The sequence below is a fragment of the Synchiropus splendidus genome, chromosome 15 (genome assembly GCF_027744825.2).
Source record: "Synchiropus splendidus isolate RoL2022-P1 chromosome 15, RoL_Sspl_1.0, whole genome shotgun sequence".
Lineage (NCBI taxonomy): Eukaryota > Metazoa > Chordata > Actinopteri > Syngnathiformes > Callionymidae > Synchiropus > Synchiropus splendidus.
Genome location: NC_071348.1, coordinates 305,350 through 324,588, shown reverse-complemented (window position 1 = coordinate 324,588; position 19,239 = coordinate 305,350). Strand labels below are relative to the sequence as shown.

Sequence of the window (19,239 nt, the reverse complement as noted above, 5' to 3'; positions counted from 1 at the left end):
GTGGCTGACTAACAGAGGGAGCGCACGATCAGCTAGTCTTGTCGCACATCTCACCTCTCTGACATCTCTCTCTCTCTCTATTGGTCCTTTCTTGGTTTACAACAAGAAAGTTGCCTCTTGGGACTTTGCTCTTCAGCACTGATCTGCTTGAGAAACTCCCCATCATTGTGACTCTCCACCACCTGTCACGTCGTCTCTGTGTGTGCTCCCAAGTGATTTTCTATTTCTTTGTCCCGACCGATTCTGCAGACACCGTTTCTGTCTGTAAGCTTTCTTTTTCTCCTCCTACATCCCATCTTTGCTTCTTGTTTGTTTCTCTCAAGATTCATACGATATAGATGTAATTGTACTTCTGACTCCTGAGATCAGTTGGATTGTGACTTGCTCCTCACTGGCTGTATCCAAGAACAAATGTGCCAAAATGCGTGCAAATGGAATGACACGCTGTGTTCTTTGCTCCAGCTCATACAACACTGCCAACCTGATGGACGACCTGAAGAGTTTGTACAGAACAGCTGGTCAACAGGGGAAAGGCATCAGCTTCATCTTCACCGACAACGAGATCAAGGAGGAGTCTTTTCTGGAGTACATGAACAATGTCCTGTCATCTGGAGAGGTCAGGGGGGCAAACCTGGGTCCACTCTTCCCACTTCTTCTGCTGTTGTTGATGCTTGAGGATGGGATTTCTGTCTTCTCTTCTCATCGGTTTTGCCCTCTGGTTTTTTCCCCTTCACCATCCTTTTGCTTCCCTCCTCTGTCCACGTTGTTGCTGACTAGTCTTTTTTGCCTGTATTTTGACTGCGGGTATTGAAGTGGCCTCATGACTGGTTCACTCTTTTTAACTCCACCCACCCACACAGTCGCTTAAACTGAAGTGACTGTCGCCAGATGGATGGTCCTCGTCTGCATTCTAATCATTATAAGGAATGTTGAAATGAATCTTGATAGTAAAGTTGTCCACGATATGCTGCAACATTATTTGTGGTGGTCGGGGAGCTCGATCATCATCCGCCCTGGCGGCTTCACCTTTCTCTCACCACTCTCCCGGCTACCAAGTTAACAAATTGTGTTGCTGCTGCCGCGGCGGGAGCTAAAAATAGAAATAAAGACCTGCCATCTTTGGGCGTGCTTGTGTAAGTGTCGCTGCACATGCTTGTGAGTCGAGGTGATAGTGTTCAGAATCACAGCCAGTTGATGGTGTGAGACTGCCGTGGCTTTTCGTGCGGTCCCATCTCAGTTCCGTCCAAAAACTGTGAGTCTGAATCCCCGTTGCTGAGCTGAAATGTTGCATGCTGTTTAGAATGATTAGCCTTTATGTCCACAGGCCCATCATCACAGTTAAACGCTTATTCTCTCAGGTGTCCAACCTGTTTGCTCGCGACGAAATGGACGAGATGCTGAGCGACCTCATCCCCGTGATGAAGCGGGAGTTTCCCAGACGACCTCCCACCAACGACAACTTGTACGACTACTTCATGTTGCGGGTTCGACATCACCTCCACGTCGTGCTCTGCTTCTCGCCCGTCGGAGAGAAGTTCCGCAACCGAGCACTCAAATTCCCGGCACTCATTTCGGGATGCACCATGGACTGGTTCAGTCGGTGGCCCAAGGATGCCCTTGTTGCTGGTATTCTTGGAATTAGATGTCTCTCATTTACTCCTTTCAGTTGACAGCTCTTTGCTCTGCCTCTTAGTCTCTGAGCACTTCCTGTCCATGTTTGAGATCGACTGCTCAGCTCGAGTCAAGGATGAAGTGGTCCAGTGCATGGGCTCTTTCCAAGATGGGGTGGCAGAGAAATCTGTGGACTACTTTCAACGGTACGCAACCAGTGAAGGACCCTGCTGAATAACGAAACTCTGCGCATATTAATCTGATATCTTTATAGGTATCGACGATCGACCCACGTCACGCCAAAGTCCTACTTGTCCTTCATTCAGGGCTACAAGAGCATTTACAAGGAGAAGAGGTCCGAGGTGCAAACTCTGGCTAACAGGTACTTCATCGACTATATATATATATATATATATATATATATATATATATATATATATATATATATATACATATATATATAGCTGTTAACACAGCAGTTTTGTCACCGTCTTACAGTGGGATAACAGCAGTTACTTGCTTTCCTCCTTAGAATGAACACAGGTCTTGAGAAGCTGAAAGAGGCTTCAGAGTCAGTTGGAGCTCTCAGCAAAGAGCTGGAGGTGAAAGAAAAGGAGCTTCAAATTGCTAATGAAAAGGCCGATATGGTAGGTGAAATTGTGTATCTACTCAAGGACTGGCGGAACATAATGTGGTACTGTAACCATGGGATGCTCTGGCCCATGCTATTGCAGGTGCTAAAGGAGGTGACTGTGAAAGCCCAGGCCGCCGAGCATGTGAAGCTGGAAGTCCAAAAGGTCAAGGACAAGGCCCAGGCTTTAGTGGACAGCATCTCGGCAAAGAAGGCCATTGCTGAACAGAAGCTGGAGGCGGCTCGACCAGCGCTGGAGGAGGCGGAGTCAGCGCTCCAGGTACGGACGCGCCCAACTGGAGTTCCTGTAATCATGTCTCACCAAGCGTTGGTCTTTTGTTTCATCTTCATATTTATGTCACAGTTAACATTTCAACCGTAATGTATCGCTTTGCAAATACATTTACAAGGTGCAGCGCTCTATAAGACGGTGTTGTCCTCTACGTTTGACTGCTTTTAGATGGCTGCGCCTTCTTCATGTCCGGATGATTTAATGAATCATCCGGACATGAAACAGCATCAACTGTGTATGCACCAAAGAGGGCCTTGCACACCGTTGACTGAGTGCTCCTACAGTGGTGGAAACATGGCGCCAAGCTGGCGTGGAAAGCTACCTGCTGCTTTCCTTCAGACCAAGCCCAGTGCATGGGAATCTTGCTCGGCTTCCATGCCATTTTTGGGACTGGACTGCTTGTTCCATGTCAACCTCTCAAGTCAGGCGTTGTGATAGCCTTGGGCATCTCCTCTTGTCCTCTCAACAATGTCACTGTTTTCACACGAGCATGTAAAGTGACCCGGACGTACACATCGACACCTAATCCGCCGTCCGCTCTGCGCCTCAGACCATCAAGCCGGCAGACATTGCTACAGTCCGGACGCTGGGCCGCCCGCCACACCTCATCATGAGAATCATGGACTGCGTGCTGCTGCTGTTCCAGAGGAGGGTGAAGGAGGTGAAGATCGACCCGCAGAAGAACTGCGTCACGCCGTCATGGCAGGAGTCGCTCAAACTGATGACTGCGGGGAACTTTCTTGGCAGCCTGCAGGTAGGAAAGCAGTCACGGCCGATCCTGCCACAGTCCAGCGCCGGCGTGGCTCAGCCATGCTGCGCTGGCTCGTACCTGTGCTGAGTCAGCAGAATAATGCTCAGCTTCTAAAACGCACATCACTTACTTCATAAAGGAGAATTCCGACAACATTACACGCTGATGGCTGCAAGACGCTTTCAGAGAACCTGCTGCTCTCTTGCGTCTTTCCAGGGCGGCAGCAGATATGACTGCTCCTTTACCGTATTGAGGAACACATCCGCAGGAAATGAATCAAAACTTCAGGTATCAGAGACGCCCAGAGAAACAGTTGGCATTCTCGGTTTGAGATTTCTCCAGTGGGTTGCCTTTAATATAACCCTCCATGATTAAAAAAACAAAAAACATTTTCTTTCTAGAAAACAGTTTTGTGAGAACATTGCTGGAGCCCACCAAGATGGTCAGCAGCTTCAATGTGTTGCCTGGATTACAAGGGGCAGAAGGTTCCATCATTTCTTCTCACACACATCACCGCAGAGCTAATACGATGGAAACAACTGGATGCGCAGTGGGAGTGCTGGCGCCTCGATTCATTGTCATTTTTCTGCATGAAAGACACGAGATGTTGTCTTCCTCATCTTCACCCGTGGCTTCACATTAGCTCTCCCCAGACTCCGAGCGTCCTGTCACTGGCGCTCCTATCTTCTCACATCAGAGCCTTATCTTTTATCGTGCTGTAGATTTCTATTCCCGTCGCTGAGGAGCCGCGCTTCGCCTCGACCCTGCTAGCTTTCATCTTCATGTCGTTTCCCATGCGGCTGACGACTCCCAACTCTCTCATTCAGACTGTTCAACCGAGAGGTTTGGTGCCTCTCCAGCGTCATTTGTTTCAGTCTGATCAGTGTGTGAAAGTGAAATTCTTCCTCTCATTACAGCAATTCCCCAAAGACACCATTAACGACGAGGTCATCGAGTTGCTGCAGCCATACTTTGATATGCCGGACTTCAAAATTGAGATGGCCGAGCGGGTGTGCGGTAACGTGGCTGGCCTCGCGTCCTGGACCAAAGCAATGGCCACCTTTTTCTCCATCAACAAAGAGGTTTTACCTTTACAGGTGAGCTGGCGTCTGCAGGCTTTGAACTAGACTGACACCAACACCTGCAGCAGCACAAAGGTGTTGGTGTCAGAAACAGGCCAGCCTTGGTTCATTGAACATATCCCGGGGCTCACCACCACAGGAGCCTGGGCCAAAGTGCACTTGTGCTTAAAGTGCTACAGAAAACCCCTATTTGCATTTGTGAAACACTGCAGCTGCTGACTCTGGCTTGTTCTGTTGCCAGGCTGTTTGCACAAACACATGGCAGAAGATGTCTTTGTTTCCCCTGTGTCCAGAAAGAGGCGGCAATATGGCTAAATAGATCATGGTTCACTGATGTGTGGACTGACTTTAAATCACTGTTTGGATGGGATCACTTCTCTTTTGCATGATGTGACTGTAGTTTCCAGACAAATCCTTGGCTTCTCTGCCTGAACTTGCTTCATAACAACAGTGATTCTTCCTCTCTTCACATGTATTTTGTGGTGCGTTTAGTTGTTCAGAGCCACCTTTTAAAGCCCAGAGCAGACGTTGACAGTCCATGAGCATCAATACAGTTTGGAAGTCAGACAGGTCAGGTTCGCCGTTAGCTCTGTTAGCTCTGCGCTGCAGACAGTCTTTGGCCTGGTGGCGGCTCCCTCCCTCCCTCCCTCCCTCCATGGTTCTGTGGTGAAGGTGTGTGGTCCAGTTAGAGGCGCATCAGCTTTAGAAACAGCTGGAAGTTGTTGAAGCACGTGAGCGGCTTCTTGGCTGTGAGTGTGTGGGAAGAGGAGCGCGGCGCACCACAGCAGCGCTGCTTTGACTGAGGGAGGGATCAGCATCAGCATCAACACACTCTACAGTAGAGTGGAGAGAAAGAATGGCAGCCAGTCCATGGGATCATCTCCTCACCTTGGTTGCTCCTCAACACCTTCTCACTGTCAGGATTTCATGTTGTCATCTCCAGACACATGAGGTGCCACTGGATCATTTTCCCACGTCACACCGGGTGAAAAACGCTAGCTTAAGATAATGGCACAGTAGTAAAAAGCATCAGCAAAAAATGACTAAAATACCGTTCGCTGAGACAGGTTGGCCACGGCGATGGTGAGTCTGAGTCTGACATTAGAAGGTCCTATTTAGATTCCCCACTCATTGAAAAAACTGCGTATCGGAGGTTCAAACTGAAGTACCAGGATCGGAAGGAAAAAAATGATTTTCTGGCCTCTTTGATTGTCTCACAGCCCTGGATGTTCCTCTGCAGCCCACTGAGACTCGCAGAGACGGCTTTGTCCCAATTCCATTTCCCTAGTGATTCCGAGAGTTCTGATCCGCGATTTCGTACAGAGAGCCGTCTGGTTTCTCAATCAACTTTCACCAGATTTCACCATCACCTTACAGTGGATGGGCATATTTTGCTTGCTTTATATGGGGCTCATTCTTCAACTGTCGGCTTGTCCTGTCCCACACGAGAAGTGCCTGTGTTGCTTCTCTGATCCAGACCCTTCGCTGCAGTGCTCAGCTCATTGATTTCCTGTTTTCTGGTTGGCTGGTGGTCAACTCTCCAAGGTTCATCCACAGTTCTGAAAACACTCGTCTAACACTCTGTCGTCTAAGCCCTCCCTTTCTTCAGTGTATGTTGAAGTCTTGAGCATATACACATCAGAGCGATGCAACATCGCTGACCTAACCAAAACTCGAGCCTAAAGTAAGTCATGCATTATTCACCATTGATCACAGTGAGCAGGTGTTCACCTCAACATGCGCTCGCACGGCTGCTGACACCCTCTAAGATGTTAGTGAGTCCATACAGCCTGTGATCGGACACTTTAACGGTCATGTTTTTCTTGTCTTCCTCCCAGAGAGTCTCCCTTCCTCATTGACAGTTGTGTGTTTTCGCTGATGTGTCTCATCCTGCGTCTCTCAAAGGCAAACTTGGAAGTGCAGCAGAATCGTTTGGACATCGCAAATGCGGATCTTCAGATGGCTCAGGCAGAGCTGGATGCTAAGCAGGCAGAGCTGGATGAAGTGCAGGCAGAGTACGAGAAGGCCATGCAGGAGAAACAGGTGAGGGGTGTCCCATATTCTACCCATTCCACCAGGAGAATGTCTGCGGGACCACACAAGGCAGGAGGGTTAAGACAGGTAGAGCACTTGCTGTGCTGGGAAAGCACTGAAAGAGTGGAAGATTTCAGCTGTTTCTAGGGCTGCCTCACCGTTCAGCCTCTGCTAGTTTGGAGAGCTCCGACATTTAAAGCTCAGCAGGCAGGTGGTTGATCCTGGCTCTACCTCACTCTCTCTCAGATGCTCCTTGAGGACGCGGAGCGCTGCAGGCGCAAGATGCAGACGGCGTCCAGTCTCATCAGCGGTTTGGCTGGTGAGAAAGAGAGATGGACGGAGCAGAGCAAAGACTTTGCTGCTCAGACCAAACGGCTCGTTGGTAAGCTCAAGACTTCGTGTGACCACCGGTGGATTTCTAAAAAGTGCGTTTTGCTAGGCGACATCCTTCTGGCCACGGCCTTCCTGTCCTACTCCGGCCCTTTCAACCAAGAGTTCCGGAACCTCCTCCTGAATGACTGGCAGCGCGAGCTGAAGCTGCGGGACATTCCATTTGGGAACAATCTGAATCTGATCGATCTGCTCATTGATGCGTCCACCGTCAGCGAGTGGAGCCTGCAGGTGCAGGATGGATACCAGCTGTCAGCCAGCTGTCACACGCTGGCTCGCGGCTCAATCTGCCTTTCCTCTGACAGGGACTTCCCAACGATGACCTGTCCATTCAGAACGGCATCATTGTCACCAAAGGCGCACGCTTCCCTCTGCTCATCGATCCCCAGACACAAGGAAAGATCTGGATCAAAAACAAGGAGGCCAAGAATGAACTCCAGGTTGGTGAGACAAGCTACTGCCGAAGGAGCTTCTGAATGATCTTTGAGTGTCTTGCCTAATGTGCAACTCCAGGCCCGGGGGCCACATCCAGCCCGCTTACTAGCGCTGTCAAATTCAAAAGCTATCTAGAGTGCAGCGGAAACTAGTGGCCAGCAGAGCAGGTACTCATCTTTGGCAAGTGGAGGTGACAAATGTGGACAGTTCCCTGGGAGAGCTTCTTGAAACCTGAGGCAAAAAACTGGGATGCTGACACGAGTCCTCTATAATCACTCCTCCTGGTGACAATATATTCATTAAATGTGGGCTTTACTGTCGGTGACTCGGTCTGTGTCTTGGTACGAGTGCTACACAGACGGCCTCCTTCCTCCAGCAGTGAACCCTTGGATTCCTGTGCTTGCACCAGTAATCCTGTCAATAAGAACAAGAAGAAGAGGTGCAACACATGGATGAATAGTAATGTCCCTCAGGGGGAAGAGAAGCTTCACATTACTGGTACCACTGAGCAGAGGTGGATCACCTTCCTCCGTCTCCCCCTGTCCTCTGCTTCCTCTTCTCTCAAACCTCATGTCCTCCTTCACCACCTCCATCATGTGGCCTTCCTCTCCACCTTCTGCCTGCCCGTTCCAACCTCCTTCTTCTTCTTCGTCTTCGCCTTTTTCTTCTTCTTCTTCTTCTTCGTCATCATCTTTCTCTGTGGGCTTCTCCCTTCAGAGGTGGATCACCTTCCTCCGTCTCCCCCTGTCCTCTGCTTCCTCTTCTCTCAAACCTCATGTCCTCCTTCACCACCTCCATCATGTGGCCTTCCACTCCACCTTCTGCCTGCCAGTTCCAACATCTCAACATCTTCATCTACCAATGCACTGGCTCTCTCTCTCTCTCCTCTGTCCATGTCCAAACCACCTCCATCCAGCCTCTCTGACCTGTCATGGGACCAATAATATAGACGTAAAAGGTTTTATTATTGTTGTTATTAGGTAGCTTGAGAAATTGAATGAGTAAAACCATGTCCCTCTGTGAGGGAGAAATACTTGAACCTCATCCTGTTTGTCACGCTACGCTTGATGTGCCCCCCTGACCTGGAGCTGTGCACAAAAGAAAGTGTCCTATTCCTCTGAGAAAGCGTTGACCAAACTCGATTGTGATAACACTGTGACTCGTAGCTCACCTCTCTGAACCACAAATACTTCAAGACGCACTTGGAGGACAGCCTATCTCTTGGGCGCCCCCTGTTGATTGAGGATGTTGGAGAAGAGTTGGACCCTGCCCTCGACAACGTTCTCGAGAAAAACTTCATCAAGACCGGCTCCACTCATAAGGTCAGCCATCCCTTCCAGCTTGTGTACGTGGCTCAGCTTCATGGTCGGTCGCCATGGCGACTACCTCCCCGTCTTCATGTCGTTGAATAGCTGAAAGTATGTATGTAGGTTTTGGAACTGTGTGTAGTTCTGAATTTAGTTTAGTTTCTGATGGTACATTAATACCGTTCTTTGGAAAGGCTCAAAAGGGAGGGAGCTCTGTCACCTGCCCCGGTAGTGTCTGGGCCACGGAGGGATTATGGAGTCCCCTCTACAAATGTTGTCGTCCCACACTGATGATGCTTTTAAAGTCATTGCTTTAGAAAGCTTTCAGATCCCAGAGAGCTGATGTCACTGCCTCCTCCTCAGCTGTGAAGAGAAGGGCCTCCTCTTCACAGCCAGCGACAGAGCATCGAGGCAAAAGTCTGCTCGCTATTGAAGTGCCTTCTCCCCTCACACAGAGAAAGTTCATGTCTATTAATACCCTGCTGTGAGGCGGGAGGGCGGGGCTTTGCACAAGAAGTTAAACTGCCATGAGTGACTCAAACCTGACTCGCGTGCATGTTAACACGTAAGCAGGCGCACACAAATCTGCCCCTCCTGCTGCCTCTGGTCAAAAGCTCGCTCTCTGCTTTCACTCCTTCACTGGCTCCTGTTTCCTCGCCATCACTTTCTCCCGCAGGTGAAAATTGGAGACAAAGAGGTGGAAGTGATGAAGGGCTTCAGACTGTACGTGACCACCAAGCTGCCTAACCCATGCTACACCCCTGAGGTCAGCGCCCGCACCTCCATCATCGACTTCACCGTCACCATGAGAGGACTGGAGGACCAGCTGCTGGGCCGAGTCATCCTCACAGAGAAGCAGGTCTTTTGCTCATGTGCCTCGGAGCCTGGTTCCTCACTGCTACTGTGTCCAGGCAGGACAATAGAACAGGAGGGCTCGCTCCTCGCCAGCAGTGCTGACAGTGCAAATCAATAGTGTTTAGTGAAGGTCACGGAGCTCATCCTAACTGCCTCTTTGTCCTGATGAGGTGTGTGTTAAAAGCTGATGAGAAAGAGGCTTGCACACGGTGGATGTTCTGTCAATTTCATGTTCTGCACAAAACGCGTTTTCAGCCTGAGATCAGGTGGGTTTCGGAACACCAAACATAAAAGTGTTGATAACTTTCGAAAAACACTTCAGACAGCTTAGCAACTACTAGAAAGAGCCTTTCTGCTATAGTGGGAGGTGAAAATTTCATGTTCTGAAGCTTCCCTGAGAAGTTGTGGCACAATGCACAAAACGCGTTTTCAGCCTGAGATAGAATAGATGAAGATGCGTCAGACTCTCAGGGTTTGCTTTGATATGATCTAAGGAACTGGAGAAGGAGAGGACTGATCTTCTCGAGGACGTCACGATGAACAAGAGAAAGATGAAGGAGCTTGAAGACAACCTGCTCTATCGACTCACCAGCACACAGGCAAGTGGGCGACTGGCACTGGAGTGAGCAGTCGCTCTGACCTGATAGTGTTTGTGCGTAGGGCTCTTTGGTGGAAGACGAGAGCCTGATTGTTGTGCTGAGTAACGCCAAGTGCACGGCAGAAGAGGTCTCTCAGAAACTTCACATCGCCGCCGAGACTGAGGTCCAGATCAACACTGCCAGAGAGGAGTATCGACCCGGTGAGTCGTGGAGGCTGACAATGTAGTGTCCAGTTCCATTGACGTCAAGGTCTGCTTGTGATTTCAGTGGCCACCAGGGGCAGTATATTGTACTTCCTGATCACAGAAATGAGCATGGTCAATGTCATGTACCAGACCTCCCTCAGACAGTTTCTGGGTCTCTTTGACCTGTCCCTGGCCAGGTGAGTGCCTTCAATCTTCTCATTCGTAAAAAGGTGTAACTGGAGCAGCAGAACCTTTGACCCTGATTTCCACACCGGATGCCGCAAGGTCAACGACTGACTTTGACTTTTGCAGCACCATATTGGCTGGGGACGACCTTAGGAAGAGCGCTCTTCACCGATGATAATGATTTTCATTGGATAACATTTCCGGACTTTTCACTTGGGGTTTATGTTTGTGCTGAGTCATCGCTCCGTGTTCTCAAACAGGTCAACCAAGACCCCAGTCACCAGCAAGCGAATCGCCAACATCATCGAGCTCATGACCTTCCAGGTCTTCAAGTACGCGGTGCGAGGCCTGTACGAGGAGCACAAGTTCCTCTTCACCCTGCTGCTGACGCTGAAGATCGACATGCAAAACGGCAAGGTCAAACACCAGGAATTCCTCACGCTCATAAAAGGTAACCCACAATCTCCGGTCAGCTCCGTCTCATGGCGAACCAGCCTGATCTGCTCCGGTTAAACTGACCTGACCTCAAATGTATTCATTTAGAAATCCAGTTTTGTGCCTTCGGCGGCCGGAACACGTTTGAATATATAATTCCTGAAACGCCTCGAGACAGATGGGGATAAAATCCTCATTCAGATTTGTCTGTCTTTGTGGTGTTGATGTCGTGCAGGAGGGGCTTCTTTGGATCTGAAGGCGTGTCCGCAGAAACCAGCCAAATGGATCCTGGACATGACCTGGCTGAATCTAGTGGAGCTCAGCAAGCTGCAGCACTTCTCTGACATACTGGATCAGGTAGAAGCTCACGCACGTGCACACAGCCGGGCACATCGTGGCGACCCCAGCCTCACCCCCAAGACCTAACCTTTCAAAACACATGCCTCACCTTAACCTGGACTCTGAACCAACTTAAAACCCTATTATAATGACCCGGTTATTTTGAAGTTTTAACCCTCAAAAGCCAATCCTCACCGTCCAAGACGGGCGCGCAAATACACACACTCCCGCACGGTGCACGCGCATGCAAGGTTGCATTGGCCTGGGATTGAAATCTGAAAGCCTGATCCAGGAGACAAGCAGAAAGAGAGAGATTCCGGGCGGACCTGGTCCACGTGAAGCCTTGATGTCAGCCCTCGTTCATTGCCTGTGTTTGACCTCTCGTGCCGTCTTCCAAAACCTTGTTATCTGACATGGTCTTCTGCCTTTGAGCTGCTTTTCCCTATTTCCTGCTGGGCCCTGGTTCATTAGGGACGGCGGCCGCTCGCCTGTGCACATATGGACTCGGCGATTAGTGAAGCATATTAGCATAGCCTGCGCTGGCAGGAGTGGGTTTGTGTGTTCTCGGAGGCTCGGCGTGTTGACGTCCATTCATTCTTTAACTGCTCTGCCGCGTGATCGATGGGCGATTCCGCCGCTCCAGTTGGCTGTCTGACGGAGGTGAGTCGCTGTGGGTGAGTGGGACATTTTGTTGGAAGTGGATCGGTCGTGAGAAACCCCCAGCTGGTTATCCAACACATCAGGGCCCTCATATTCCAGCCAGTGTGCTGTGAATACATTTCAATATTCAACAGACTCGGAGGACATTTGATCAGTCCTGTCGCCACAGTCCAGCCTGTTTCCCTTTGATCCTGATGCCACTTGGCTTTAGTTTCACCGGTGCGTGTGTGCGTGCGTGTGTTGCCAGATAAGCCGTAATGAGAAGCAGTGGAAGCTGTGGTTCGATAAAGCAGCGCCAGAGGAGGAGGTGCTGCCCAATTCCTACGACCAGGCTCTGGACTGTTTCAGGCGGCTGCTTCTCATACGCTGCTGGTGCCCCGACAGAACCATCGCCCAGGTGAGACCACAGGTCTGGTTTTAGAGTGGACGGCTGTTTAGGCCTTTCGCCCGCTTATTTCCTCTTCAATTCTTGGCGGTGACTCAGTTTTGACTTGGTCACACTTCCACCGCTGTCTCAAACGCAAACTGAGACGATGCATTTGGACTGTTCTACACATTTCCTATGTCAGACTTTCCTGAGTCCAGGTGTGTTCAGCTGCTATGGCAACAGTCCAGTTGGTTTTGACTGAGGCCGCTCTCTTTCTGACATTTGGATCATTCTCATTTTGTTCCGTGCACTTGTCGTCTAAAGGCTCGTAAATACGTCATGGACTCCATGGGGGAGAAGTACGCCGAGGGCGTCGTCCTGGACCTGGAGAAGACCTGGGAGGAGTCCGACCCACGGACGCCTCTCGTCTGCTTTCTGTCTATGGGTTCTGATCCGACGGACTCCATCATAGCTCTGGGGAAGCGGCTGAAGATGGAGACGCGATACATCTCCATGGGACAGGGACAGGAAATCCACGCCTGCAAGCTTCTGCAGCACAACATGGCTAACGTGAGACAGAGGTTCACGTGGTCCCGCGGCCATGCACGTTCACGAACCTTGTCTTCCCCAGGGCGGCTGGGCTCTTCTCCAGAACTGCCACCTGGGTCTGGACTTCATGTCCGAGCTCATGGACATGGTGACTGAGGCGGAATTCATCCATGGCGGCTTCCGACTGTGGATGACCACTGAGGTCCACAAGCACTTCCCCATCGCCCTGCTGCAGATGTCCATCAAGTTCACCAGCGAACCGCCGCAGGGCTTGAAGGCGGGGCTCAAGAGGACCTACGGAGGTATGAGCTGATGAACGTAGTGGGCTCGTGCGCCGAACAGCGCCTCTCTGCTCCTGTGCCTGATCAGTGTTCTATTACAAGGGCCTGATCAGCCTTGATCATCAGGTGAGCCTCTGGTGCTGCTCCTCTCACTCAGGGCAGATGCGGAGCGCCAGGTTCTTATGGGAAATGGCACAGCGCGGAAGATTCAGCAGAGCTGGCATGTTCAACTAGCGTCCTTTAAAGCTCGCTTCACTTGTCTGATTCATTTCCAAGGCATCAACCAGGACCTTCTGGACGTCTTCAGCATGACTCAGTGGAGGCCCATGTTGTACACCGTGGCCTTCCTTCACAGCACAGTGCAGGAGAGAAGAAAGTACGGCCCTCTGGGGTGGAACATCCCCTACGAGTTCAACCAGGCCGACTACAACGCCACCGTCCAGTTCGTGCAGAACCACCTGGACGACATGGATGTCAAAAAGGTCAGAGCCGCAGTGGCGCCAGACAACCCAGTCACGTACAAAGAGGCTGACTCGTGTCTCTCAGGGCGTCTCCTGGAGCACCGTCCGGTACATGATTGGAGAAATCCAGTACGGCGGTCGAGTGACTGACGACTACGACAAGCGTCTCCTCAACACTTTTGCAAAAGTTTGGTTCAGCGAGGAAATGTTTGCCGCAGACTTCAACTTTTACAAAGGATACTCCATCCCCGAGTGTGGCAGCGTGGACCAGTATCTCTCCTACATCCAGGTCAGCTCCCGCCTCTGTGAAGCGCTTTCTAGCATGTTTGTTTGTCATTACCACCTGCCAGGCTGAGCGCGCCTGTGCCAGCCAGAGTGGGGAGCCCACCCATCCCACAGCTCCCCCCACGCAGGTTCAGCCTTCACTTATCTTCTTATCTTATTTTCTCCACTCACTGTCCATCAGCTCAGCGGCGTCACCCTTGATATGACGCTGGCTTCCAATGAAAGGAAGCAGAGTTGAAATCACAGGGTCGGAGATTTTCATCTCGGTCCTCACGAGGATGCCCCCGCCGCAGTGCTCTCCCGCCCCGTCACCAAGTGCAGGATTCCACTCTTTGATCCAATTCAATCTGCGTGTGTTTAATATTCAGCCTCACGTCTGAGCTGCACTGCTGCGGCACCAAACCCTCCATGTAGAGCGCCACCGTCACAAGTCCATGGCTCTTGGAAGCGTGCCGACTTGGACAAATGAAGGCGTCACTCGGCCTCCGCCGCAGTGAGCTCATCCGTGTTGTGTGCCTCGCTCACGTAGCACTCTGATGCCCCTGACTTCCTCTGTCTGTCTCTTTCAAAATGACTGGAAGATCCCGTCATCAGGTTGCAGGGAGTCAATATATCGAAGTGGTCATTCGTCGTCTCTGTGAGTAATGGATCATCGGCGGAAGAGCGCCGATAACTTGAGGAGAATTTCCTGCGTCACTTCTCAGCTCCTCTCTCAGTCCCATGATGCCTGAGCTGCAGGAGGAGTTGTGTTCCGCACGTGTCAGCAGGGAGAGAGGTTCCCAGTTAGCAGCTCTGTCTCTCAGCTCCGTTCTGCTCCATCCACCCGTGACGTTGCCCTCCTTCTCTAAGGTCCTGACTTCCTTCTTCATCTTAATTGCCGAGCTTTTTCCCAAAGTTTGCTCGTCGACTCACTTCCAGAGAAGAGCACAACACCTCCCTCTCCTTGGCTGGACAGCCTTGCTGATCCCTGCGTCTTCCTCAGCAGGATAGGTCGGACAGGTCTTCTTCCTGTCCTCCCTGGCTGCTGCTTCAAATCCATGATGGAGTTCTCGGCTCGTAAACCAACCCAAAGATGGCGAGCTAAAGTCCCTGTCTGAGTCTCTATTCTCCTCTGCCCCTCTCCTCTGACACACAGAAATCCTGTGGAAGTGGAGCCTCCAGGGCCGCTGTCACAGAACTCCCGATCATTCTCATTCACAGAGTCTGCCGGCTTACGACACCCCGGAGGTCTTTGGTCTGCACACGAATGCCGACATCACCTACCAGAGCAAACTGGCTGAAGACGTCCTGGACACCATTGTCAGCATCCAGCCCAAGGACAGCTCGTCTGGGGGCGGAGAAACCAGGGAGGCTGTGGTCGCTCGGCTGGCTGACGACATGTTGGAGAAACTTCCAGCCGACTACGTGCCCTTCGAAGTGAGTGCATCTGCCCCCTGAGGTTGCGCTAGCGCAGTAGGAATCGGCTGCAAGAGCCGTTTTGCTGCTGAACAACACAGAAACAACAGTCTTTCCGAATCCTCCCCCAGGTGATGGAGCGCCTCCAAAAAATGGGAGCTCTTCAACCCATGAACATCTTCCTCCGGCAGGAGCTCGACCGGATGCAAAGAGTCATAGTTCTGGTCCGAAACACTCTGACCGACCTCAAGTTGGCCATCGACGGCACCGTCGTCATGAGCGAGAACCTGCGCGATGCTCTGGACTGCATGTATGACGCGCGCATCCCTGAGCGCTGGAAGAAGGTGGGGGCGACACAGACTCGTCTCAGCGGCGGCACAACACACAGAGTCTCTCCTCTTTCTCCAGCAACTCGTCGCCCGCTCACCTTTCCCTCGCGTCTTTGCCGCTCTGTCTCCATCAGGCATCGTGGGCTTCCAGCACCCTTGGCTTCTGGTTCACTGAGCTGGTGGAGCGGAACCGACAGTTCCAGGCCTGGATCTTTGATGGGCGACCCAACTGTTTTTGGATGACCGGCTTCTTCAACCCGCAGGGCTTCCTGACAGCCATGAAACAGGTAGGCCATGCCCCATGCTCTGCCGCCCAGCGCGGTTCGCGGGTTAGCAAAGAGTTGCGTCGCGCATGTTGAAGAGAACCCTGTCTGGAGCTCACCTCGGATCGTGTCGCAGTAGTTGTGTTCCACTACCCCCCAGCTTTAGGCTGCGTGACTCGTGTCTCCTGCTCACAACTGAGGTCCGCTCACTCGTGTCGCCGCTCTCCCCACAAGCACCGCTCAGGCCAATTCCAGTGATAGAACCGATTCATCCCTCTCGCTTTCATTTGTGATCAACAACCATATTTCATCTACTGACACGTAAACAAACCAAAACCTTGTCAAATGACATGAAACCATAAGATCATCACAAAGATTTGTCTTTGAAAAGTCCAACCAGCAGCAGAACCAGGTGCAAGTCATATTCATCAAATTTACAAAATAAAAATACAAATAAAAAAATCCACTTGGTGCAAACTGTTGGGAAAACTGGAAAAAACGAATACAGTTCCGAAAACAATAAATAGAATAAAACCATGTCTAAATATCATAAAGGTAAATAATACATTTAAAAATAAAAAAAAAATATATATATATATATTTTACTAAAACTCCAAAGAAGAAATAAGTAAAAGTATCGCCATAAAATTATTGAAAACTGCTCCAACAGGTGCTTTCATGAACAGTGTTTCCTGTAGGGGGCGCCATCACTTTCTTTATCATTGTTTCTTTCCAAGAACTTCTCCATAGTTGGTGACTATCACAGATTTGCAGCTGCCAGGTCAGTTCACTGACTCACTGCTGCCACCATACGTGGCTCATGGGTTCAAACTGAGCCCACAGGGGTGAAACCAAAAGACTTCTAGCGGCCCTCTTGGATGGAGCGGCGCCTCTTTATCTCTCGCTCTCTGTGTGGCAGGAAATCACCCGAGCAAACAAAGGCTGGGCCCTGGATCGCATGGTGCTGTGCAATGAGGTGACCAAGTGGATGCGGGAGGACGTGAGTCGCCCGCCCTCTGAGGGCGTCTACGTCTACGGCCTGTACCTGGAAGGGGCCGGCTGGGACCGCCGCAGCTGCCGACTGGTGGAATCCAAAGCCAAAGTCCTGTTCGAGATGATGCCTGTGATCCGGATGTTTGCGGAGAACAACGGTGAGGGTTTCACATGCTCCATGCCAGTGGTTTCCAGCCTTTCTCTTAGCCACGGCACCCTTGTCCCGGGGCTCACCACCACAGGAGCCTGGGCCAAAGTGCACTTGTGCTTAAAGTGCTACAGAAAACCCCTATTCATTTGTGAAACACTGCAGCGACTGACACTGGCCTGTTCTGTTGCCAGGCTGTTGGCCAGGTTGAAAAACGTTGCTCTATACTCCTGCTTTAATCCTATGCTTCTCTGCCCGCCATCCTTGCCACTGTCTGCTCGATATTTGGATGCCACAAATGCACCGCTGCTGCGTGGACAACACTGAGGTCCCTGCAGCAGCGGCAGCGGCAGCGTGAGACACAGAGTTCTGGGTAGATGCAGGTAGCTAAGAGACGCCGGCGAGCGAGGCCTCCTGGGACACCAGTGATGTTCCAATTACCGCTGAACGTCATCCAGACACGCGTGTCCAGAGGCAGGCGCCCGGGACACGTGCTCAGGCGGCTTCTGTCTTCACTTCAGAAACATGACACGAATGGTGAAACCCGCCACAAATTTGAGTTTGCCCCCATGAAAGAGGTCGTTCATCCACCGCCAATCCAAGCTCGGGTGGTGCTGGAGGCCCACGTGTCCCACTCCAGGGACTCCTCCTCCTCCAACTGGCTCTGGCCCAGCCACACTGCAGAGAAAACTCATTCCAGCTCTCGTTCTGTCAGTCTCTGGCCACCATCAGTCAGACCACAGAGAAACCTCAGGTGCGTGACCCCGCGCTCCAGAGGTGTCCAAGTTTCAAGTTACCTGCGCTTAACACGTCATTGTGAGATGCTAGTTGGTGAGGACAGTCTGATCTGTTCAAAGCCCACAAAATGGCAGGATGGATTTGGCCCCCGGCAGGGCCCGAGCCGCATGTGCTGATCCTCATCTCTATGGTGGATGTGTGTGTCTCACAGGTTCCAAAGATCCGCGGCTCTACTCCTGTCCCATCTACAAGAAGCCAGTGAGGACGGACCTGAACTACATCGCCCCTGTGGACCTGAAGACCTGCGTTCCACCCGAGCACTGGATCCTCCGAGGCGTGGCTCTGCTCTGTGACGTCAAGTGAGCGTGTGTCGCCAGCAAAAAAACCAGAGCGACTGAAATACATAGAAATCTTTATTGAAGTTTTTACAAAACCAATGGCATGGTCCAAACATGGAAAAACGCTATAAAATAAAAGATGGAGCGCGGCCCTGTCTCCACGTCCTGACGCTGCCAATAACCAGCGCACTTGAGTGAAGCACCACCTGCAGGAACAAGGCTTCCACCACATGACATACACTCGCTCCCAGAATGTCCGCAGCCAGGTTGGCTGGTCCCCGCCGGTGCAGCAACAGCCTAAAGGTCGCCTGAGCATCAGTGTGGAAAGCTCTCCAGCATGTGGCGTGTTGCACACACACGCCCACCCGTTGCTCGCATGAGAACTGCCGACTGGAGAGGCTCCTGCCGCTCACTGGGTCACGGCACTGGCTGCATGGTGATGAGCACGGCTTTGCCCTGAGGTTGGGAGGCAAGAGCATGGGCGAGGCCACCTCAGGGCCTCTCCTCCTCCCCATCCTCCTCCTGCTCCCTCTTCTCCTCTTCCCTCCTCCCCCCTTCTCTCTTCCACCTCCTCTTCCCTGCTCCCTCTTCTCCTCCCCCTCCCCTTCTCTTCTCCTCCCTCTTCTCCTCCTCCTCCTCCTCTTCCCACTTCTTCTTCTCCTCCCCTCCTCCCTCTTCTCTTCCCTCTCCCCCTCCTCTTCTCCTCCTCTTGCCTCTTCTCCTCTTCTTCTCCTCCCTCTCCCCCTCCTCTTCTCCTCCTCTTGCCTCTTCTCCTCCCTCTCCCCTCCTCTTCTCACTTCTTCTTCTCCTCCCTCTTCTCCTCCCTCTCCCCCTCCTCTTCTCCTCCCTCTTCTCCTCCCTCTCCCCCTCCTCTTCTCCTCCCTCTTCTCCTCCCTCTCCCCCTCCTCTTCTCACTTCTTCTTCTCCTCCCCTCCTCCCTCTTCTCCTCCCTCTTCTCCTCTCCCTCTCCCCCTCCTCTTCTCACTTCTTCTTCTCCTCCCCTCCTCCCTCTTCTCCTCCCTCTCCCCCTCCTCTTCTCACTTCTTCTTCTCCTCCCCTCCTCCCTCTTCTCCTCCCTCTTCTCCTCTCCCTCTCCCCCTCCTCTTCTCACTTCTTCTTCTCCTCCCCTCCTCCCTCTTCTCCTCCCTCTTCTCCTCTCCCTCTCCCCCTCCTCTTCTCACTTCTTCTTCTCCTCCCCTCCTCCCTCTTCTCCTCCCTCTCCCCCTCCTCTTCTCACTTCTTCTTCTCTTCTCCTCCCTCTCCCCCTCCTCTTCTCACTTCTTCTTCTCCTCCCCTCCTC

At 51.7% G+C, this 19,239-nt stretch overlaps 1 protein-coding gene across 4 annotated transcripts in view; it reads left to right on the top strand.

Moving 5' to 3' along the window:
* The window catches only part of LOC128771935 (dynein axonemal heavy chain 5-like), a 44,063-nt gene extending 25,668 nt beyond the window's left edge, over positions 1–18,395 (top strand). For all 4 annotated transcript variants that reach the window (XM_053887830.1, XM_053887831.1, XM_053887829.1 and 1 more), the window contains 29 exons: positions 463–616; positions 1,359–1,626; positions 1,694–1,817; positions 1,886–1,993; positions 2,144–2,258; positions 2,346–2,522; positions 3,085–3,288; positions 4,203–4,382; positions 6,273–6,410; positions 6,648–6,783; positions 6,841–7,022; positions 7,097–7,231; positions 8,393–8,548; positions 9,210–9,392; positions 9,883–9,987; positions 10,049–10,187; positions 10,255–10,369; positions 10,619–10,809; positions 11,029–11,150; positions 12,040–12,189; positions 12,484–12,729; positions 12,791–13,010; positions 13,266–13,471; positions 13,536–13,739; positions 14,936–15,151; positions 15,262–15,474; positions 15,594–15,746; positions 16,642–16,873; positions 17,813–18,395. In XM_053887830.1, coding sequence (XP_053743805.1) covers positions 463–616; positions 1,359–1,626; positions 1,694–1,817; positions 1,886–1,993; positions 2,144–2,258; positions 2,346–2,522; positions 3,085–3,288; positions 4,203–4,382; positions 6,273–6,410; positions 6,648–6,783; positions 6,841–7,022; positions 7,097–7,231; positions 8,393–8,548; positions 9,210–9,392; positions 9,883–9,987; positions 10,049–10,187; positions 10,255–10,369; positions 10,619–10,809; positions 11,029–11,150; positions 12,040–12,189; positions 12,484–12,729; positions 12,791–13,010; positions 13,266–13,471; positions 13,536–13,739; positions 14,936–15,151; positions 15,262–15,474; positions 15,594–15,746; positions 16,642–16,873; positions 17,813–17,964 — 4,924 coding nt within the window. In that variant the 3' untranslated portion in view covers positions 17,965–18,395. The remainder of the gene's footprint in view (positions 1–462; positions 617–1,358; positions 1,627–1,693; positions 1,818–1,885; positions 1,994–2,143; positions 2,259–2,345; positions 2,523–3,084; positions 3,289–4,202; positions 4,383–6,272; positions 6,411–6,647; positions 6,784–6,840; positions 7,023–7,096; positions 7,232–8,392; positions 8,549–9,209; positions 9,393–9,882; positions 9,988–10,048; positions 10,188–10,254; positions 10,370–10,618; positions 10,810–11,028; positions 11,151–12,039; positions 12,190–12,483; positions 12,730–12,790; positions 13,011–13,265; positions 13,472–13,535; positions 13,740–14,935; positions 15,152–15,261; positions 15,475–15,593; positions 15,747–16,641; positions 16,874–17,812) is intronic.
* The last annotated feature ends 844 nt before the right edge of the window (positions 18,396–19,239 follow it).